The sequence below is a fragment of the Copadichromis virginalis genome, linkage group LG10 (genome assembly GCF_057382275.1).
Source record: "Copadichromis virginalis isolate Kocher_CV1m ecotype Utaka linkage group LG10, C_Virginalis_male_GT1.1, whole genome shotgun sequence".
NCBI lineage: Eukaryota > Metazoa > Chordata > Actinopteri > Cichliformes > Cichlidae > Copadichromis > Copadichromis virginalis.
Window position 1 is genome coordinate 12,727,819 of NC_140627.1, and position 22,696 is coordinate 12,750,514.

A 22,696-nucleotide genomic window follows, 5' to 3' on the forward strand; every position below is an offset into this window, starting at 1 on the left:
GCAGAGTTGAGCATGTAGGTTGCGCTGAAGAAAAATATATTCTGCTATTGACACTTGTTTGGTGCCGTTTATTGGATTGAATGATTGAGGTCTAATGAAACTAGACATATCAGCAATTTAAAAATGTATTCATTTAACGACAGGGGCCTTGGCATGTAGAGCCACAGTCGCCTGGCACCTCCCCATCATGCTGGTCAACCACTTGGTCACACACTGCTGTGGGATGGGGTCCCATTCTTTAACCATCATTTGTCAGTCAGTGTGGTTGTTTTGGTCAATGAATCAGTTGTTTTGCATTGGCAAAGCAGATTTACCAGGTTTTAATGGGTGCAACCCACATACTCAACTCTGCTGCTCAACCCCAAAATGCATTTTCCTTACAAATGTAAGGAATTAAAGGGAAATAAACAGGCGTTCACACGGTTTAATATTGGTACAGAATGATAAGTGTCAAACAGGTTATTACTCTGAAGGTTTAATGCAGCTTTTAAAAAATGATATAGTGGAAGTCTGACCACAAAGGAAAAGACTCCAGACAAAGAGAGGTTGTGTTAGATTTATTATCACAATAACACAACAATCTGAGCAACTAGATATCATAACAGGGACATTTCTCTACTGGCATAACAGTTCCTTAACGATACACAACAAACCCAGAGTCTAAAGATAGATACGACCACTACATATTGCACCACAGAGTACTTTAGATGTGTTCGATACTTATGTGGAGAGTCACGAGCATGTCCAACACCTTTATTACTCGACAACACCTAAGTGCATTTACATTGTGCTTCAGTCTCAGTGTGAATAGTCCACATATCCTAACCTGTGCTTAAATGATTTAGGTTTTTTGTTTTGTTTTGTTTTTAATACTGATTACATGTACTATGCATACACAGTGAACAAACACACAAAGACAGAAGTGCAATAACTGCTGGCTGCACTGAAGACAGCTGAAATACTTAAAATGAGCAGTAACATTTTTGCACACAATAGCAGGCACCACCCCGACAGAACGTACATCTACCTCGTCCACTACAACAAACAGCTGTCAACACATTATACAAACACAAAGTCTATTCAGCCTGTCGACTGTGGGAAAAGGGATTCAACATGCTGTCATTTCTCAGCTTTTGTGTGAACAAAATTAAAAACAAGACAGTCAAACCCTCGGTCACAAATCCATAAGAAGTTCGTGGTAATTCCCTGACACGGAATAGGAGAATTTAGTTCTAAAATGCAGGTAAGTTTGAATCTTATATGGGCACAGATCTAAGCTCAGAATTTTACACTATGTCATAATAAATATCAACACACTCAGAAACACACAACAACAACAATCCTAGGAACATGACATCTGTCACTTATTGTGAGCAGAGGTGTGTCTTAACATTTTAAGGGACTGTAGGAAACATATTAGGTGTGAAGAAGCCTCATAATTTATTTTTCTTCCATCCTTGTTGTTATCATTAATAATATGGGCTTATATATAAATACTCTGTATTAAAATAAAAGATTAAAGGCCTTTGAAAGCATCTATTATTAGCTATCTATTAGCTTTTATAGTGTGGATGATGAGGTGCTCAAATGTAATGATCTGCAAGTCTCACAAACCCATATTTTATTGACAGTAGAACACAGAAAACATCAGATGTTTAAACTGAAAAAAAGGTAGCATTTCAAGAGAAACGTAGCTCATTTTAAATTCGATTGCAGCAACACATCTCAAAAAATGTTGGGACAGGGACACATTTACTACTGTGTAGCATCACAGCAGCCAGTAAACCTGTTGGAACTGAGGAGAGTAACTTCTGGACTTTTGGGGGAGGAACGTTGCCCCATTCTTGTCTGATACTGGATTCTAGCTGCTCAACAGTCCGGGATCTTCTTTGTCGTATTTTTCACTTTATGGTGCATCAAATTTTTTTTAATGGTGAAAGGTTTGGTCTACTGCCAGACTTGGACTCTTCTATTGGAAGTCATGCTGCTGCAATAGATGCAGTAAGTAGCTTAGCATTGTCTTGTTGAAATATGCAAGGCCTTCACTGAAAAATGTCTTCTGCATGGGAGAACGTGTTGCTGTATATACCTTTTAGCACTGGGTGCCAGTTCCTCAGGCACTAATGCACCCCCACACCAGCTTACCCATACTGAATTTATGAAAGGCTTTTAAACCGAGCGCTGCTATAACAAGCTTCCAGTCCATTTTAAAGATGGCAGCATTTCTGGATCATGTTCACATATGGCTTCTTGTTTGCATCACGGAGCTTTAACCTCTGGCACAGTGAACAGTGATTTCTGAACTGTTCCTGGGCTCATGCAGTGATATCCATGGCAGAATCATGTTGTTTAAGGCAGTGCTGTCCGAGGGCCTGAACATCACAGGCATCCAATACTGATTTCCTTTGTAGCACCACTTACTTTCCAGTCTTTTGTGGGCTCCATCTCAGCTTTTTTGAGATGTGCTGCTGCCATCAATTTCAAAGGGAGTTAATATTTTTCATGAAAACGTAAAACGTATAAGAATTTGATGCATTTTCTTTGTTCTTTTGTGAATAACAAATGCTTTATGAGATTCGCAAATCACTGCATTCTATTTTTATTCACATTTTACCCAGCGTCTAAACTTTTTCAAAATTGAGATTGTACATGAATACCCACATATTAAGAGATTATATAGTCTTTGTTGTACTTTTTTGACCTTCCTGTAAAGTATGGAGTGGTTGGCAAGTTGTTATGGTGTGTTTACTTGTCAGGATTTAGCAACACAGCCATCAAAAGCTGTTTGTTTGACCTTTTTGTTGCTATTCCACTGCCAATAAAATCTGATTAAGTCACACCCTCAGTGAAACAATATTTTTCTCGGATAAGATGTTCACTGTGTTTCATTAGGAGATTATGGACCAGCTATAACCGGGCCAAAACATATGACAATCTACAGGGTAATTACCAACCAAATTCCATCTGTCACCCAAAAAATATGCTGGTCTTTTTCTCAGTTTTTGCCAACTATGACACATTATTGTGCCTGATATTTATTGACGGATGTCCTAATTAACTCAATTTTGTCTTTTTTTGTGTGCCAACTCTTTAATCTGAAGCTAGCGTGAAAGTTTTCATTTCATAATTAAAGAGAAGTCTTCTCCAAACAAAAACTCTGATGCTTTCTTGTTTTTCTAAGAGTATGATTTACACTTACAAGGGCTTTGATGTAGAAGGTCTTTTTTTGTGTGTATTTCTACAAAGGCCCCCTTATCAACCCAATAATGTTCACACAGTCCCTAATGGCACTAAACTTTTCAGCTCTCTGAAATGATGTTTACACTCACAAAAACACAGAACTTGGCACCAAGATTATGGAAACACCACAAGAGATTTCGTCTAAGGTTTTCTTTTAGTAAATGCAGTCCTATTCCTCTACAGTGAATACAGAGTTATAACCACACGTTTGACTTTACTCTACGAAGGCTGTTGACTTACAAAACACCTATATGGGAGATTTAACCCTTGAGAAATTACCATGACCCAAGCTTTACTCAAACTAGGATTTCTGTTGCCAACAGGTGTATTTTGTTTAATTGTTAGAGAGGTTTATCGAACCATAAGGAAAGTATCACACTACGATGTTCTCATCACGGGATGATGATCAGTTCAGAGCTCCACCGAAACGCAGCTGAAGCTGCCACAAATAAAGTCCCTCGGCTTCAATACGATCCTCATCACAAGCTCTCTGAAAAGTGGGTTCCTTGCGTTTCTTTCCTTTGTCAAAAGTGTTCATCTTGAAAGGGTGACGTGCTTTGATCCCAGACCACTTGCAGTTCTGACCTTTCATTGCCTTTCATGTCATAAGCAGGAGGGATTTCAAAACATTAAACACCACTGCGCCCGTGGTTGTTTTTTGTTGCTAAAACTTGCATTTGTGCTTCTGCTTGCAGAGCACCATGCTGAAAGCAGCTCGCATGCCTCCCTGTTGGCACATCAACGTTGCTACACCAGACCAGTCTGCATGTGGACATGTAAAGGGTACGGGTGGTAGACCAGAGGCGGCTGGGCCTGAGTGATGAAGTAGCTGTTGTAAATGGGTTCTGTCATGTATGGAGCCGGCTGGTAGAAGCAGGTAACGTTGGCCGTGTTGGGGATGGCGTTTTGCTCGCCCAGCACCCTTAGAGCCAGCACTGTGATCATGTTGAGGGTCTGCCTCCTCTCATGTCCCATCAAACACACCGTGCTCTCATCTATCACGCGCCGCAGGGTCATCAAATAGTCATACTTACTAGTCTCCTCGCTGCCGATGAAATGGCACTGCAAGTAGGCCTCAATCTTCCGCTGCTGCTCGCCTACGTCAGGAAAGTCGATGAAGAAGCGGGAGCACATGTATCGCTCCAGGGACTTTATCTCTGTCTCGCTGGCTGGCCGGAAGTTCCTCACTAGCAGGTCGCTGTATTTTAGCAATCCCCCACCGCGGATCTCCTCTGGGTTGTGGGTGGCAATGAGGCGGTTTCGAAGATGATCCATAGCCTGATCAAAGTCTCCGTACATGCACTCAGCTTCAACAGTGATGGTGGGCTCTCCTGCTTCCCCAAGCCATGAGCTTGACTCACAGCTGTTTGGGACGGCGTCTGCCAGCTCCGGTTTATACTCATATACCTGAGGCTGTGAGACCACACCTGCTGCACATGAGTTGCTTTGAGGCTCTGAATCAGGAGGCTCCTTTGAGTGTTTTGGCTTAACAGTTTGTTCTAAAGTTTCTCTGGAGCAAGTCCCATCCTGCGGTGTACTGACTGTACTGTGTGTGGGAACTGTAAGTACATCTGTACCCTCCGAGTTCTCCGTCTGACAGCTTGGTATGTTTGAACTGTGAACTTGAGAACTCTCCAGCACAGCAGGTTTCGGCTGAAGTTGTTTTGGTAGCTCTATGGGTGGAAACAGCTGTGTGGTGAGGTCTGACAGATCGGTTAGTAAAGACCATTTTTCAGGCTTACTAATCAACTTCCGTGACATTTTTCTTTGTAATTTCGGCGAGGGGCAGTAATCCGGCACAATGTCCGCTGATGTGCTGCAAGATTTTTTAGCTGGGGGAGGAAAGGAAAACTCAAGATTTGAATCTTGCGGGTTTGGGGTAGAATCAGTCCTGCAGCTTACAGAGTCTACGTTGAACTTTTCTTCACGATGACTTAAATCCTGTGGAGCTGGTTTTTCTGTATGTGATGTGCACACTACAGGCTGGGAAGCTTGTGCCTCGTATTTTTCGTCATTACTCTGTAGGGTTAAACATGCATGTGTCATCAGAGGATCCCCAACATCTGAAAATAAAGTTTTGGGCGATGCAACTACAGGATAATTGATTTCAAACTGTTCTTTCTCTTCTCCTTTTTTCTCACACATCTCAAACACAATTTCCTCCTCTGATTGTACATCCTCAATGCCCTCCACTTCCTCTTTCTCCTGTTGTAAGCTTATGCTCTCCGGTTCCAGCACCTGCTGCACCTCGGGCTTTTCGTCTACACTCTCGACCTCTTCTTGACGAAGCTCTTCCTCGAGTGGAGAAACACCTTCATCCTGGCACGGACTTTCTGTGCTAGTCACCACTGCAGAATCTTCTTTCATATCATGTTCAACCTCCTGAGGAATGCTCGGCTTCTCTTGTCCTTTGCTTTCATCGTCATCGTCCTTTTTAGATGAAGGCCCAGCAGTCAGTGCCAACTTCCATTCTTGTTTCCTTTCGTTCCCCCAGTAAGACTGGAGCATACGATCTAATATAATCTGGAAGGAGTCCACACTGAACTCAAACTGTCGTCTGAGGGAACTAACAAATCGGAGCCCCACAGTTTTAGCCCTGTTGTTAGAAAGCGAGATAAGGCTCCATCTATCATGCTCATTGAAAACTTTCACCATCTTTTGCACATAGGCTTCCTTCATTGTCAGACAGGTGATCTTACGTCGGTTAACCCCAGAAGGGAGAAGGTCTCGTAGGCTCCCCAGCACCACCTCCTTAATAACATGGAAGTCTTCCTGCCTCGGAAGCTCCACTCCAAAAATGATGTCTAAGTCTTTGTAGCCAAGCCCGTTGTCTTTAACGAGGATGTGGCTGGCAGTCATGCCGTTGAGGCGTATATCTTTAACCTGAATGTTCCTTTCAACCAGACGGTCCTTCACTACACGAATGATGTCTTTCGCTCTCACTTGCAGTGTAGGAAAATTACCTCGCCCATGGATGGGGATTACCTCAGTCAAAACTTTGTCAAGAGCCTGAACTTGCTCCAGGGTTAGGTTGTGGAACCTCTTCTCTGTTTGAAGCTCCATCGTCTTCACCTGTGAAACAGAGTTTTGCATCACATTACGACTAACATCTTACACTGGCAAGGGAACGCATGGAGCAGGAAAAGAGATCAGAAAGCATAACATCCTGTGGAAAAAATGCACTTTTGCATAGAGCTGGATAAGCCACTAGCGCTGAGCCTTTGCAAGAGAGTGTGCGAAAAGAAAGGTTTTGTAGACTTGGCTTTTGCCCCTTTGTTTTTCTCTCCTCTGTAAAGTATTGTGTCAAAAATGCAGTCAAACAAAAATGCATATATGAGCTAAAGTCTTTTGCCACCCTCATTCCTCTCTGACTGCAATTGTTTATTAGTTGGATTTGAAATTCAGCAATTCAGCATTAGGAATAATGGGCAGCTCTGAGGATTGAGGATATCTCGGTGATTAGCTTGCCTGGTGTTTTGCCACTAGATGGCAACAGAATCGTAACATATGGCAAAGTCAAATAAGTGGCACAGTAAGGGCTTAAACATAAGCCACTGATGACGCACAGTAACAAATTATATTTTCCCAGTAATCCAACAAATGTAATAAAAATATGTTCTTATAAGATCGCGTCAGAATGTCTGCCACAGACCATAAAACTAAGACCATGTACATCAGCTAATCAAATGCACAGGCCAAATATGTAACATTGTTTCTACTTTACGACCCCTCCCACACTGAACTGGGGCTTTTTCTCTGCCAGCCATGGACACTGCCAGCTGCCTTTCACACCATTTTACTTGTTGGTCACATTGGATAAATATTCAGTAATCAAGTTTGTTGAATTTCTTCCATGATTACATGTCCTAGTTACAGGTGACTCACCTGTCTGTCATTCAGCAGCTGACAGGTAATCAGGGAAGAAATTAAACTTAGCAACTACAGAACCTGGTCGGTCTGTATAAGGCAAGCTGGATTTGTCTGTTTGGCTTGCACCTCTATGTCAAAAGGTATCAGAGGGAGTCATGCATAATAAAAACAGGGTTGCGGTTAATACCCCCAGACTACATCTTTCTGCAAATATACAGCATGGCGTAAATGTTCCTGGTCTTTTAATGTCACAACAAATTGTATCTGACATAGTTTTTGTTAAAATCTTTAAATTAAGAAGGGGGTAAAGGGGAAATGAGTTAGAGTGGGGGAAAGGTGGTCTACGTCATCATTAATGCACGCTGACTCACTCTGTACAGAGACAAATGTCAGATTTTAGCCTGTTACCGAACACACACCACAGAGAAGAGCTCCACTTATGTGTGTATCTGTAAATGTACCTAAGAAATAGGTGCATTTAGCTTATTATATACTACCAGCATAAGCTGGTAATCAAAATGAAACGAGCAGTGTTTGAAATCTAATGTTTAAATCTGCATAACTTGATAAATAAATTTCATCAACTTTCAGGTCAGATTCAATTAAAATCAAAAGTGTGCTGTTCTAAGAATATTTTTCATGCGATACTCCTCCATAATAGCTCATCATATATAGTTTATATAAAGATCAAAGAAAAGGGAATGGTTCAATTTTAACGTGTTACATCAAATATGAGCATAGTGGCTAAAGCTTAATGAAAATACCTGTGAAAATGTTTTAACCCCATTTTTAAAAATGCAAACTGAGACGCAAATTGTACCGATTTCATTCACATGGTTTTCACGGCCCTGTGACGTACTGTAAACAGCACTCAATCAACTGTGCTGCGCACAGCGTGTGACCTGCCTTCTGCATCCTCTATCCTGTGTTAGTATTTGACGGTCATCAATGCAAAATGCAGTCAGTGGCAGCAACTCGGAGCACAGGGAAGCATGGCCCACAGCAGCCTCTAGTGAATCTCAGGGGTTATATCAACTCGGTCCTGCAGCAGGACTGCTCCTCTGCCACTTGGCTTCTTTATAGATAAGACTATATGACTCATACAGCCACTGAATGAAGCATCACACGTTGGCTCTCCTGGATTGTCTCTCTGTGCGCAAAAAAACAAAACAAAACCACCACGACACCAAATGCACCACTTGCGGTGGCATTATGGCTGTGAAACTCTTGAAATATTTAGGCAGGGAAGCTTGTGAATGGATTGAAGCATAGTCCACCCCACAATACAGAGCACACAGATGGTGATCGTGATGTGGGGACACACAAAAGGCTGGTGGTGGGCATTTCTGCTTGGATCAACAACATTTTGCTCTTTAATGTTTCAACCACAGAGCAACGTGTTGTCCTCGGAACTTAAAATGTATCACAGATTAGTTCCAGATGTGACCAACATCTGGATTTTCCGCTCCATTTAGAAGCTACTAGTTGACAAGTTGACAGACAGTGTAAGTAAATAAACAGGCCAATCTTTGTTACTTTGTTTGCTTTTTTTTTTGGCTGAAACTGAGCAATATGCTGAAGGAAGGAGAAAAAAGGGTGCATTTACTGCGTTGTGCCAGCAGAAGAGATAATTATGCGTTTACAAAATACAAATAAAAACTCACCTGCTTCGTGGTGGAAAGTAAAGCCAGGGCAGAGACAAGAAAAATGAAAACTGTGAAGTATCCAACAGGTTTATGCGACCTCGTTGGAAAGGTTGATGCTGAAGCTGAAGTTATAACGCGGACACTTTCCTCTCAGCGCAGGAGCCCTGTTTCCATGGCAATCAGGCGTCACGAAATTTACGGTAAATCACGACGCTCGGTGTCTTCCTTAACTGCAAGTGACAACCACTCAAGTTTGAAACAAAGAACGTATCTGAGCGCCCTCCAAACGCATCTGAAGTGTTTGGTAAAGTTTGGCTTGTAACGGCAGAGCACACCGACCTGTCAGGCTGAACTACCGGCGTGCCACCGCACTGCCGAGCTGTTGCGGGGTGAACATCACATCAGACGGAGTGAGTCATCCTCTCTCCCAGCCGTGATCCACACCGTAAATCTAATCATCAATCAACCGCTTTTACCTCCCACCGGCACTCCGTCGGGTACAACGCCACGTCCACTTTTATCAGTCTGTGCTCACTCGGTCACTGTGCTCAGCCGGAGTTTACTCGTAGAAAAAACTGCGGTGTTTTAACGTTAGTTTTATTTATTTATTTCTTTTTTTTATTTTTTTATTCTCATTCACATTTCGGGTGGAGGAGGGGGGCTAGCCGCTCCTTCGTGACGTCTGAATGGAATACCGTCACCACGTGACACTGACGTCGTCCATATTTTGATCAGACATCAGGAAGTGCGGAAGAAGACGAGGACCGAAACCTGAAAAGGTGAAGTTTTACTGGGAAGTTTTGTTATATTTAGCAACTTTTTTGTGTGTTGATTTTATTGTGTAACTGTTGGATTTTAAAAGAACGGCCTCAAGATGCCCAGCATGGAAAGTATCCTTTTAAAAAGAGCGGTGAGAGAGAGTCACTTGGTGTAATGTTAACGCCGAGCTAAACGGGCGAACACAACACGGTGGTTTTTGACGAGACTGCTGAGATTAATGTGCGACAGATGTCTGAAGCGTCGCGGAACATGTTTGATATTGAGCGGAGACACAGGTAACGCCTTACCGAATAACCTGAACCTTTCATAGTCTGTATAGGCGTCGTAACACGGCGACCGAGCTGGGCTGAAGGCCTTAAGAGCTTACACTGCTAATGGGTGTAAATAAAGCAGCTGGCGCTCGGTAGTTTCCCGTGAAGTTTGGGTGTTAGCTAGCACTCCGAATCATAATAAAGGAACAAGGTGGATGTGTGTTGTTGAACACAGCGCGGCGGTGGTTTCCAGGAGCCATACAAACATAGGCAAATTATTAGAAAACTCCAAAAATGCCTGTTTTGTAACCCGTGTCTGTCACAGTATAACTCATGAGAACAAATCTCAGACTTTTTTAAATGTAAATGTTATTCAGACTGACATTGGAATTTTAAGGGCTGTATTGACATTGTTATTACGGGTTTTAAAATCCAGCTGACTAATAGTATTTTTTTTAATAAACAGTAAATCTTAAAGATAATCCATTTGAATAGACTTTGATTAAAAAGAATTGTAACTAACACGGGTAGTAAACAGGATGGAAAATGAACTTGTCAGTGCTCTCTTGTGGACAGATCATGCAGTGGTGATGCTGTTTCTTCAGTCTGTTGGTGCAACTCTGCTTTTTGCCCACATGACTCTATTCAAGCTGAGAAAATAGATACACAAACCATTGTTGTGTGGCTCAAAGGTGTGACAGACATTTTTTTTGTAGCAAGTCTCTCCATCCAAAAGTCACGTGATGATGTCAGACCTTTGTTATCTGAGTCTGACTAATATGGGTCAGAATTACGCAATCCTTATCTAGAATAGACTGACTGAAATGCTAAGTTTGTATTTATATCTTCTACTAAAGTATAGGGTTCAGAACTGGATAACAACGCGCCCTGGCAACACTTGTGTTTAAGACATATTCTCCTTGATATCAAATTTCTGCTTGCACATCTATGTTTGAGTGTATTTTTTGCTGGAGTGTTTAGTTTCACAGTATTCCCATGACATCAGAGCACCAGCTTCAAGTTTATTTCACATTTTGTGATCATTTATTTAGCTTGAAATTCAAGGAGATACATTTAATTTTTTATCTTCCTGTAGTGGTTTAAATGCATCAGATCGTGGTTAAAAAATAAATAAATAATGAGAACTATCACCTGATACCAGATTTAAAATCTTTGTCTCTTTATGAACTGTCTCCTTTTCCAATAATTATTACAGAGTTTTAGTTTAGGCCAAACTTATGTGAGGAGACGGAGGTGTACAGATTTTGGTCTTTGGGCTTTGTATTTGGGCTTTGTTCTTCTTTAACTTGTTGTACCAGAAAATCTCTTCAATCTAAAGTTTGCTGCCAAAGAACTCCAAAGAAATTCCAAGAAATGTGACAAAGAGGAAAAATTAGAGAAGGCTAAAGTCAAGAAGGTAAGCAGCGATGACTCAGAATCCATTCATCAGTTCATGAAAGACTGCTCAAGATTTTACTGAACCATTATTTTTGTCTGCCACCCCACAGGCCATCCAGAAAGGAAACATGGAAGTGGCAAGAATTCATGCAGAAAACGCCATCAGACAGAAGAACCAGTCTGTGAACTTCCTGCGGATGAGCGCTCGGGTAGATGCTGTGGCAGCGAGGGTCCAAACTGCAGTCACAATGAACCAGGTGCTGTAGTCCTAGAAAGATCAGTTAGAGGCTGAAGACAACATTTCAGTTTGAGCTCTGTTTGTGGCTATTTGACTGATGTGGTGTTTTTCTATCTCAGGTCACAAAATCAATGGCTGGAGTGGTGAAAGGCATGGACGCCACATTGAAGAGTATGAATCTGGAAAAGGTACAACAGTCTACATGTGGATATAATGTGATGATTTTAGTAAGAAAGAACCGATTAAAACACATCGTCAATGCTTGTTTTAAGATTTCTGCTCTCATGGATAAATTTGAACACCAGTTTGAGACACTGGATGTTCAGACAGCCCAGATGGAGGATACGATGAGCAGCACGACAACTCTCACAACACCACAGGTACCCCACGCCGTGCCGGTTTATTCTTATATTCTTTCACGCTGTCAGGCCGTTAAAGACTCGAAGGTGAAACCTGCTGTGTCATGTGTGTTTCAGAATCAAGTGGAGTCGTTGCTGCACGAAATGGCTGATGAAGCAGGGTAACATTTTCACTGTTTGTGAAATATCTGATCACGTGGGCCAGTGTGTGACGTAGAGACATAGATATGATCGGATGTGTTACAGGGCGTTATGAAAGAGTAGATATTTCATTTTGGTTTAAAAATGTACACTTCCCATGTCCTCCTCTTGCTTAGGTTGGATCTGAACATGGAGCTCCCTCAAGGACAGACGGGATCAGTGGGTACCAGTGTGGCCTCTGCAGAACAGGTACACACACATTACATCATAGTTGTTACTAACACATTTGCAAAACTCAGATAGATGAAGCAAAACAGGAAGAAGTTCTTTGTGGATCCAGCAAACAAAAACTGTCTCGTCTTCATCCTCATTTAATCGCTGTCTTTTCTCTCACTCTCATATCCAAAGGACGAACTGTCTCAAAGGCTCGCTAAACTTAGAGATCAGATGTAAAGAATGACTGCAGTCGAATGGCGCTGGAAGAGGACTCCAAAGCGTCTGTACACTACCTGAATATAACTCCCCAACACCTTTTTATTTCCATCATGTCTTCTCTCCTTTTTACATCTACTGTCTCCTTTGAGGGGCTATTGTATCACTTTTCCTCATGTTGGTGATATGTTTATGATAACATCACGTTATTAAAGTGGTTTACTTGGTATGGAAATTGTATGTAATTCTTGAATATATATATTTACCAATAAAGAGGAAGTAATTTATAATTATTGTTAAATATGTATATTTAAGAAGTCCATAAATGTGATGTGGGAGTTTGACAGTTAGTACCCTGTAAATTATAGGCCAATTTCATATAGTTTTGGTGAAATGATAAAAAATTTTGGAGGATAGAATTCAATTTTTGTTTGTGATTCCATGATTGCAGACAACATTTATGCATTTCTTTCTGTCTTCTTGACATCAAAGAGTGGAAGACCTCCCCAGTTATCGGTGAACTGACTTCTTCTGTTGATTTATTTTATTTTATTTGTGTGAGGTTCCTGAAAGATTAGCCTGAGATTTTGTTTTTGTTTTGTTTTTCTGGTCTTCAATAATCTTGCTGATTATTTGGAAAAGGGGTTCTGAAAATAAACAGTAAGCAAACAATAAAATTTTATAACACTTTTATTTCTGTGCTTTTTAATTAAACCAATTCATCCTCCTTTTGTTAACTATGAATATTTCATTTGGAGTGAAATGCCCACTTTAAGACGTACGCACATGCTTTGAGGGTTAGGGCTGCTGCAGATACTCGTAAAAGCAATTTCCAGTGGTAATCTTTCCAATTATTTTTCCATTAAAAACAAAAACTGAGCACATTATGAATATGTAAAGGATGACACCTGTTTTCTCAGGTGTGGGTAAAGTGTCTCGACTTGCTTTTGTGAGAGATTTCCAAATGCAGATTTCCTCTTCTTTCCAGTCAAGTCTTTAATTTTCCTCTTAAAAGAGACACGTGGTCCAAATTAGCTGCTCTGTCTGTTGTCCCCTCAGTAATCATTCTATTTTTGAATATTCACTTGGACTGTATGCAGATACGATCAGAAAACCCCCCCACTTTAAAACGGCTCTACAAGAAAAATCTCCTTAGATGGCTATTGAGAGATGTCAAGAGATTTATGTGCAGTGGTGTTACATGAACGAGCATAATGAATTTCTGATCAAAAAATGTAATGTTCCAGTTTATTTAATCCTTTCTTCTTACAGATTCGGTCATTGCTATGCGGCTGATGTGTTTCTGACGCTATACTTTAAGTCTTACATTCAAAGGCTAATGAGCAAATAAACAAATCTGTTTGAGAAATCACAAATGTACTACCACAGTTTAAAGTGGCATTATTCTAGTTAGTCACAATAAAAAAACTGTAAATCAGGATTCTCAATGTGGGCAGTTTTATATTTATTATATTTACTATTGTTTTGTTTTTGAACTATCAAAATGGCAACAATGTTTTTTCTTTGTGTCAGTTTATCCATTAGAGCTGATAAAATGGGGCGATCGTGGCTCAAGAATTGTTAGTTCGTCTTGTAATCGGAAGGTTGCCGGTTTGAGCCCCGGCTCCGACAGTTTCGGTCGTTGTGTCCTTGGGCAAGACACTTCACCCGTTACCTACTGGTGGTGGTCAGAGGGCCCGGTGGCGCCAGTGTCCGGCAGCCTCGCCTCTGTCAGTGCGTCCCAGGGCAGCTGTGGCTACAGTGTAGCTTGCCATCACCAGTGTGTGAATGGGTGGATGACTGTGTAAAGCGCTTTGGGGTCCTTGGGGACTAAGTAAAGTGCTATACAAATACAGGCCATTTGCCAAAATACTCAACAATGAATTCTAGCATTTAAACACACAAGTGACACCTCTGTGAGTGTTTTTGAGATCACATTTTAACATAAGAATATTCAAACGCTTGCCGTGATATATTTTATTTTGAAATCTGTTCCTTCACGCACATTGAGGCTACGGGTGTCTAACAGACCTCTAGTGGCCAAGAGGCGGAACTGCATCATGTAATTAAAGAAGCGCTTTTTGCGTGAGTGGAAATAATTGTGTGAATGATAATAGACACAAATTTTTCTGAGAAATCCTTGATCCCAATGTCATGATAGAAACGCTCCAAAACAGCGAAATTAAAAGCGCGTTGTAATGCTTCACGTAATAGGTTTCAAAATAAATCAAAAATCCAGAACCAGTCACGCCTACAGCCATTACTTTGGTCTCTGAGTCATGTAGTCATGGGTTAACAATGAAACCATTATTTGGGTCTTTATTTAATTCATATCCTTTATTGCCACTCAGCATTGCGGAACAAAATTATGAGCACAGAAAGACAAACACACACACATACAAATTACAATAAAAACAGGACCAGGTTGAAAGACAATAAAATAAATTAAGGTTATCCATATGTATAAAAATAACCAAATAAATAAATAAAAACAATATATAAAAAATAAGATGTAAGGCATGACGTGGTGTGCTATTGTACTGAATAAAGCTATAATTTTAAAGAAATTCACAAGTCACGACCTGTTTTGATGTTAAGTGTTAAAGTTTAGGTCTTTAATAATTAACAATACATCTATAAATTGAATTGCAGCCACTCTGGTTGAATCTCCGATACAAATCAAAATGGGAGGTTTAAATTATGCCTCATAAATAAGGTTTGCCTTTAGCCTATTGAAGTATAAACTCTTCTTTTTTTTTTTCAAAAAGGACTACAACTAAAACTATTTCGGAGTTAAACTGAAGGTTGTTGTTCTCTTTTAGACTTTAATCTAAAAACGTCTGTAAGGTTTAAATCTATGACGTCGCCTGTGAGACAGAACTCGGGGCTTAAAGCCCAATTTGCTCATCATGTGACTCTTGGCGTACACAGGAAGCAGCTGATCCTGACTTCATTGCTGCTTTCACTAAGTAATGTTTATCAACTGTACTCGTTTAAACAAAGGAAAACTGTTATTTAAAACTGCACCGGTTTAGGTAACTGGTCGACTCTTTCGGGTAGGTTGATGATACGCTGTTGAATTTTAGTGCAGCTATTCAGCCGTTTATTTAAGCTAAGCTAACCTAGCCTTATATCTGGACTGTTTCGGGCTAGCTAAGTTAGCATTAGCTCAAGTGTTTATAACAGAGAAAGAAAAGTAAATAAGCCCAGCAAGCTTATTGAGGATTATTAAAGATCAAAAGTGACGGGATATGTTTGATTTGTTTCTGTTTTAAGCGTTCACACGTGTTATGAACACGTTTTGGGGTTTTTTTTCTGGGGGGGATTTTCTCCGTAGCCCAAAGAGAGGAAGGGGAGGACAGCTGCAGACACAGCCTGAAGTCATCTGACCCGCAGCTCACTGAGATACCCGACACTCGTATTTGCTGAGGGGGATGTCAAGCACAGCAATGAAGAAAAAGGTAAAGCAAGGGCAGATCTGTTAGATCATTACAGAGAACTCGTTTTATCCTTTTTGAAGTGTCCTTTGATTTCAAGCATGTACTTCTAAAATCAGAGATTAATCCACCTAATTACCCTTCCCACTATAATAGTGAGTGTGTGTGCTTTTCAGGTGCTACTGATGGGGAAAAGTGGGTCTGGAAAGACCAGTATGAGATCAATCATCTTTGCCAATTACATAGCTCGAGACACACGCCGCCTTGGAGCTACAAGTAAGAGCACCGTCTTATATGAAAATGTATTTTTAATGCTGAGCGTTTCATTATCTACATTTATTTAACTCTTCTGCTTTTATTGGTTGACCATAGTTGACGTGGAACACTCCCATGTACGGTTTCTTGGCAATCTGGTTCTAAACCTGTGGGACTGTGGAGGGTAAGACACACATTTGCTAATTATTTGCCATTTCTGGACCAGCTTTGAGAAGCCAAAGTTATTCCTTATTTTTAATCACTTATCTGTGCCTTTTAAACCAACAGACAGGACACATTCATGGAGAACTACTTCACCAGCCAGAGGGACAACATTTTCAGAAATGTAGAAGTTCTTATTTACGTATTTGACGTTGAGAGCCGTGAGCTAGAGAAAGACATGCACTACTACCAGTCGTGTCTGGAAGCCATTCTGCAGAATTCCCCTGATGCCAAGGTGTTCTGTCTTGTGCACAAAATGGACCTTGTGCAGGAAGACCAGAGAGATTTGGTGAGATTCAAGTAACATTTCATACATCATTAGTACTGCTGTCCCGCTCACGTGTTACTATTTTGCTCTGTCTTGAATTTTCAGTGTTATACAATGATATTTAATCTGCGAGTCAAGTGCTGATTAATAGTCTGATCCGGTTCAGTCAGACATGACACTGCCCATCCAGAACAGAAACAGGAAAAAAATATTGATCATACTACATCTTTTCTAAGATTGTACTGTTCAGTCTTTTCCACAAGCACAGCCATAGTGCCCAGTGTAGAACCAGTTCCATGTGTTTCCACCAAAAAGCTTTAAAAAGCAAAAGTCTCCCACTCCAACTTCATTTAGCTGAGTCTGTGAACTCCTTTAAAGTGGGAAACAAGTTAATATAACAGTATGTACTATTAAGGTTTGCTTGAGTTGTTGGCTGGTTCTTCAAAAAATTAAAATAAAACCTTACCAAGACATAAGTGACTCTGGCACCAGCACAGGAAATGAGTTGTATATATTTACTCATTAAAGTGGTCCTTTTTAGACTTTTGCACTAGTTTTTCTTGATTGAAACTTGAACTTTCATTTCACTGAAAAAGTGAAAGGGATCACTTTGATGTGTAAGCTACAGTATGACCCATTTAAGTATGAACTGAATATGAACAACCTAAACGTAGGGCTCTTAAGGGTACCAATAATATTTGTAAATGGTCATATTGTTCACCTCTTAATTTTACTGCCTGTTATGTTAATCATATCTATAATAACCTCCTTTCATACTTTTTCTTTGTATTTTACTTATTTGTGTCTATTTTGATCTTGAGCTGGTCCCACTTCCCTTTTGGTGTGACCTTTCTGTCTTTACAGATCTTTAAAGAACGTGAAGAAGATCTGCGAAGACTGTCCAGGCCTTTAGCTTGCACATGCTTCAGGACATCAATCTGGGATGAAACCCTATATAAGGTCTTGAACCTGACTGTCCATATATTTATTTATTTATTTATTTATTTATTTATTTATTGTCACAGCTAATAAAGCTGAGGCTTTTTTTTTTTTTTGTTGGTAAATTTAGCTGAACGTTGTTGGGTTTTTTCTCTTTGCAGGCCTGGTCCAGCATAGTGTACCAGCTCATCCCAAACGTCCAGCAGCTGGAAACAAACCTGAGAAATTTTGCACAGATCATAGAGGCAGATGAAGTTCTTCTGTTTGAGAGAGCGACCTTCCTGGTGAGAGTGTCCGTTTCCTCTGCAGCGTCTGGGCAGGAAATACAAATTTAGAAATGAGTCATTTATCTTGTCGTTTCCCCGTGTTGTTTTGTAAATGCAGGTGATCTCCCACTATCAGTGCAAAGAGCAGCGTGACGCTCACAGGTTTGAGAAGATCAGTAACATTATCAAACAGTTCAAACTCAGCTGTAGGTAAGTGTTTTGCAGATGCTCCGCCTCCTCTCCAGATGCCATCAGCTGGAGTGTGTTGATTTTAATTTTATTTATTTTATCATTCCAGTAAACTTGCAGCTTCCTTCCAAAGCATGGAAGTAAGGAACTCAAATTTTGCAGCCTTCATTGACGTCTTCACCTCCAACACTTATGTCATGGTCATCATGTCGGACCCTTCTATTCGTAAGTAGTGAAGATAACATTTCTCTGCAGCAGATTCACAGTTATGAGAAAAAATAAAAAAATAATAATAATCATAATAATCATCATCATCATCTAAGGAGCTTAGAAAGAAAAGCGACTGGAAGTTTCTTGAAGATATTTCACCTTTCATCCAAAAAGCTTCTTCAGTTCTAAAACCAAATCCCTAGTGGGAATGTCCCTTAAGAGGGTCGTTGACCCTCTATTGATCATGTACCTCATGACATGAGGAAGTGTTGAGATCCCTTCCCAGGCATTTCAGATCTTGCAACAGATGATCTCACATGATTGGGTGAGGCAGGGTCTCACAATAGCCGCTTTTCCATTAGTACCTGCTCCGATCAACTCGCCTCGACTCGGATTGAATGGTTTTCCATTACAATTGAGTACCACCTAATGTGCGCGGTCGTTGTCATAGCAATGCATCAGAGCGTCCCATGATGTAATTAATATCCGACAAAAATGCTACAACAAAGGTGGATGTAGAGGCGATGATATACCTGCTGCTCAGTCTGTGGCTTTTTGTCAGACTTTTTTTTTTTTTTTGTAGCCGTTTCACTTGTTGCTGGGTTCAAAAATAGTGGTTTTGATTTTTGTGAATGAGACACTCACACTCATCGTGTGACTCATCGAGTGACGCCACTGACCAGCCAATCGGTGGCATGCAGTCTGATGACGTCACATTTTAGTACCTGCTCAGATCACTTGGAAACCTGCTGAGCGGGTACTGTTTTTAGTACTTGATACTATGAGGTAATGGAAAGTCCTGAAAATTGTGGCCATCAGTGACTGATCGATCAAAGTAGGTAGTAATGGAAAAGGGACTAATGGTTTCACCCAAACCTCTGCTGCTAATGACTCACACCTTTTTTCACACCATGGCTCATGCGATGAGGGACATGATCAATAGTGGGTCAACGACCCTCTTAAAGAATAATCCTCACTAGGGTTTAAATACATGGGACTCTCAACCATTTGGTTTTAGAACTGAATAATCTCTTAGATGAGAGGTCAGTCAGTTTGCTTTCCAGGCTGCTTAGATTACCTTGTCCTAGATGACTGAGAACCTACACAGACAATAATAAGAACTCACATCTCCTTTTTTTCCAGCATCTGCAGCCACTCTCATCAATATCCGTAATGCTAGGAAACACTTTGAGAAGTTGGAGCGAGTGGATGGACCCAAGCATAGCCTGCACATGCGGATGCGCTAGCCTGTGCATTTGTCCTAGTGGATACTCTCAGCCAATCAGTTCACAGACAGCATGTTGCGGTCTCCTGGTGTCACATGAGCAGCCCTGCACCGTTTCGTCTATATCTTCATATTCAATCACAGTTATTACGCGAGAAATCACCTTGTTTTTGTTTTGCTCTAATTCTTACGGGAGAAGTGATAACAACTCGTTGGGAAATGTATTGTTTACTACAGAGGTGGGGGAGGGGAGGGCTACATTTGCTGTCACACTTTGTCATATTTCAGTAGATTCATTCACTCCATGCAGTGAATCCCAGTGATTGGGGATGTCTCTCCGTATGAGAAGCAGCAGATATTGTATGATTTGATTTTCAAATGTCGTTTGTAAGCTGTTACAAACAATATAGTTCTATTCAGAAAAATATTTGAAGTGTGGGGTGGTTTGTTTTTTGTTTTGTTTTGTTTTTTTTGGGGGGGGGGGGGGGTTCTGTTTTTAATCTTTGACAATACTAACTGCTTTTAGAAACAGGCGCTGTAAACAGATGTACACAGAGATGGATCAGAGATCGTTCTTATTGGTCCTTTTCTTCATTGTAGTCTCACCAGGCTAACTTGACAGGTGGCACCAGTTGTCTTGTACACATAGCAAATAGTGCACCTGTTAAGTGAGACAACTTCAGGGGATGGACAGCAAGTTACAGCGCAAATGGCATATTTTTGTTCATTTAATATGGCAAACAGCTGCTGAGTGTGTTAAAGTAGACCTATTTCCATTTAACTCATTTCCAACTCTATATTTTTATTGGATTCTGATGGAGTGGGGTTGTGTCTGGAAGCTGACCAATCAGAAGAAAGTGATATTTTTGAGACCGTTGCCTTAAAGGGATGAGCTAAAAGGCCTTTTTTTAGACTGGAACTTAGAGACTGCTAAAGATCAGGTCTAAAATAAAGAATTTTTAAATTTTGAATCATGCAAAATTATGCTAAAGAAGTGCCAGAATACATGTTTCTACCTGGAATTGAGCACTGGGAACCAGTGATACAAGATTGATACAAGTGGCTCTCATGCTCACTTTTGCTCCTATTTTTCTATCAAAAAATTAAATGGAGCACAGGCCAACTGAATTTCAACATTATTGTAGTTTTGATGTCTGATCAGTTACCACAATTTCAACACATTTAAATTATAATATTTATTGGGATCAAAACAAGCAGAGTATTAAAGTCTCCAAACTAAACTTTTCAGTCAAATCTAGCTAATCCATTCTCCTCTTAAGGCTATAAAACACTCACTTTATTAGGTACACTTTGCTAGTACTCGAGTGGACTCCCTTTCTTTCTTTCTTTTTCGGCTGCACATCCATAATGCAAATAACCAGTTCTACAACATCTATTGGTCTGGAGATGTGGTGAGTGTGGAGGTCATTTGCATTCAGTAAACCCATTGTCATGTTTCAGAAAATAGTCTAAGAAGATGTGAGTTTGGTGAGATGGAGCTATCAGAAGATGAAAATGCTGGGTGTCGGCTGTGGTGTTTAAATGATTCTCAGTTAGTATGATGAGGCCCAAAGTGTGCCAAGAAAATATTTTTCTCCTTACACCACCAGCAGCAGCTTTCTGACACAAAATTCTGACCCTGCTATCTGAATGTCGCAGCAGAAAAGCAGATTCATCAGCGCAGGCAATGTTTTTTTTTTTTCAATCTTTTGACCAATTTTGGTCTTAATTGCAGCCTTAGTTTCCTGTTCTTGCACCATGTTTTGTCTTCTGTTGCTATACCCATCAGCTTCAAGGTTTGGCATGTTGTGCATTAAGAGATGCTCTTCAGCATATCTCAGTTGTAACCAGTGGTTTTTTGAGTTAATGTTGTCTTCCTGTCATCTTGAAGCAACCTGACCCCTCTCCTCTGATCACTGGGATCAACTAGACCTTTTCTCCCAGAGAACTGCCGCTCACTGGGTATTTTTTCTTTTTGAGATCATCCTCTGTAATCCTTAGAGATTGCTGTGCGGGAAAACCCAGCAGATCAGTTTTTTTAAATACTCAGGCCAGCCTGTCGAGCACCGACAACCAACCACATGCAAAGTCACTTAAATTGCCTTCTTCCTCATGTCTAAATACACTGATTTGCTGTGGTGCTGTTTTTCTGATCATTTATATGCATTTATGAGTAGTTGAACAGGTGTACCTAACAAAGTGGCCTGTGTATGTACCCAGAATAAGCCTTTCATTTATTTTTAAGTTTGGTTTCAAGGTTTGAGTGGTTTACATGTCATTTGTTTCTTATCAGAGAGAAACCGTATTTATTCATGTTGTCCATGGAAAGTAACTTGAGATTTAGTCATGGTACCTGATACCACCAACTCCTTCAGGGTCTGCAAGGGATATGGGCTATTATGCCTTGCCTCTTTACTGTAGCCAGATCTGATCCGGAGGCATTGTTCCAGTAGAGCTTATCTACAGTGTTCATGCGGTTGAGCTGTATCCTGGAATGCAGAGGCTGAATAGCTGGAAAATCCCCAGTCTCCCCCCGCAGTGAGTAACTTTGCATGAAATAACTGGGAGTAAGTTATTTCATATAGTGGTAGCAGATTGTTTATTTGAAGGTAAGACTTTGGGGAAAGTTGACAGTGAGTAAACTTTGTAAAAATAAATAAATAAATAATTTAAGGTCAATAACAAGTTAGACATGCACTAATCCATACATGCATAAAATACTTTAGGTGCCCTTTGTTGCCACCAAAACAGCTTTGAACTACAGGATCAAGGACACTGGGTTGTACTGTCGTGTCAGACATTAGGATTCTGGCAGTGGATCCTTTGGGTCCTGCTGTAATGGATCATCTTGTTTCCTCGCCTTGCATGGTGGCTGGATGCTGGATTTAGATGTTATCAGACTACAGAATGGCGAGTATTTGTTGTTATCAGTCCCATTCATATTGCTAATAGGCACAGAATTGCGTAGACATTTTTTGGTCCTGCAAAGAAGTGCACATAGAATCTCTGCCAGTAAATACCTAGTAAGCTTGCAAATATTGCCTTTTTACAATGTTGTTGACTCCTAGTGTATTTTAACCCAAATTATGATACTCTCCCCTACACAAGCTGTGTGTATGTTTTAAAGGTATCGTTATCAGTACTGATATTGGCAATACTGGCCGGTATTCGATTGTTACCAAGTAAATATCACAGCATTAATATTTACAATGTGTATGTATGGGTTAGTAACCACTTATAATGGCTATTCAGTGGTTTTATACAACACTGATTTGGAATAACGGCACCAAAAGTTTCCCAGTAGAAGACGTTATTGTTACAGTTTCAATT

General features: G+C 40.5%; 3 protein-coding genes across 3 annotated transcripts; 2 read left to right on the top strand and 1 right to left on the bottom strand.

Annotated features, from left to right (window-relative positions):
• Positions 1–542: 542 nt before the first annotated feature.
• LOC146699928 (terminal nucleotidyltransferase 5D-like) lies at positions 543–9,339 on the bottom strand. Its single transcript, XM_085469859.1, has 2 exons — positions 8,775–9,339; positions 543–6,312 (listed from the first exon to the last, which is right to left on the bottom strand). The coding sequence occupies exon 2, from the start codon at positions 6,301–6,303 to the stop codon at positions 3,988–3,990; it is 2,316 nt and encodes a 771-aa protein (XP_085325985.1). The 5' UTR covers positions 6,304–6,312; positions 8,775–9,339; the 3' UTR covers positions 543–3,987.
• Positions 9,340–9,416: 77 nt separating this feature from the next.
• On the top strand, positions 9,417–13,048 carry LOC146699929 (charged multivesicular body protein 1b). Its single transcript, XM_085469860.1, has 8 exons — positions 9,417–9,646; positions 11,107–11,204; positions 11,296–11,442; positions 11,543–11,611; positions 11,696–11,803; positions 11,900–11,943; positions 12,100–12,172; positions 12,332–13,048. The coding sequence occupies exons 1-8, from the start codon at positions 9,631–9,633 to the stop codon at positions 12,374–12,376; spliced, it is 600 nt and encodes a 199-aa protein (XP_085325986.1). The 5' UTR covers positions 9,417–9,630; the 3' UTR covers positions 12,377–13,048.
• Positions 13,049–15,223: 2,175 nt separating this feature from the next.
• rraga (Ras-related GTP binding A) lies at positions 15,224–19,793 on the top strand. Its single transcript, XM_085469862.1, has 10 exons — positions 15,224–15,411; positions 15,693–15,816; positions 15,969–16,068; positions 16,165–16,231; positions 16,336–16,558; positions 17,402–17,497; positions 17,638–17,760; positions 17,861–17,952; positions 18,041–18,156; positions 19,285–19,793. The coding sequence occupies exons 2-10, from the start codon at positions 15,790–15,792 to the stop codon at positions 19,386–19,388; spliced, it is 948 nt and encodes a 315-aa protein (XP_085325988.1). The 5' UTR covers positions 15,224–15,411; positions 15,693–15,789; the 3' UTR covers positions 19,389–19,793.
• Positions 19,794–22,696: the final 2,903 nt, after the last annotated feature.

What these genes read in the sequence shown, in the direction of transcription:
- LOC146699929 (XM_085469860.1), top strand. An exon ending in AGAAGGCTAAAGTCAAGAAG is followed by an intron (nt 11,205 to 11,295) that starts GTAAGCAGCGAT and finishes GCCACCCCACAG; the next exon opens with GCCATCCAGAAAGGAAACAT. An exon ending in AGAGTATGAATCTGGAAAAG is followed by an intron (nt 11,612 to 11,695) that starts GTACAACAGTCT and finishes GCTTGTTTTAAG; the next exon opens with ATTTCTGCTCTCATGGATAA.
- rraga (XM_085469862.1), top strand. Translation starts at nt 15,790, where the DNA reads ATGTCAAGCACAGCAATGAAGAAAAAG. An exon ending in AGGAAGACCAGAGAGATTTG is followed by an intron (nt 16,559 to 17,401) that starts GTGAGATTCAAG and finishes CTGTCTTTACAG; the next exon opens with ATCTTTAAAGAACGTGAAGA. An exon ending in TTGAGAGAGCGACCTTCCTG is followed by an intron (nt 17,761 to 17,860) that starts GTGAGAGTGTCC and finishes TTGTAAATGCAG; the next exon opens with GTGATCTCCCACTATCAGTG.
- LOC146699928 (XM_085469859.1), bottom strand. Translation starts at nt 6,303, where the DNA reads ATGGAGCTTCAAACAGAGAAGAGGTTCCACAACCTAACCCTGGAGCAA.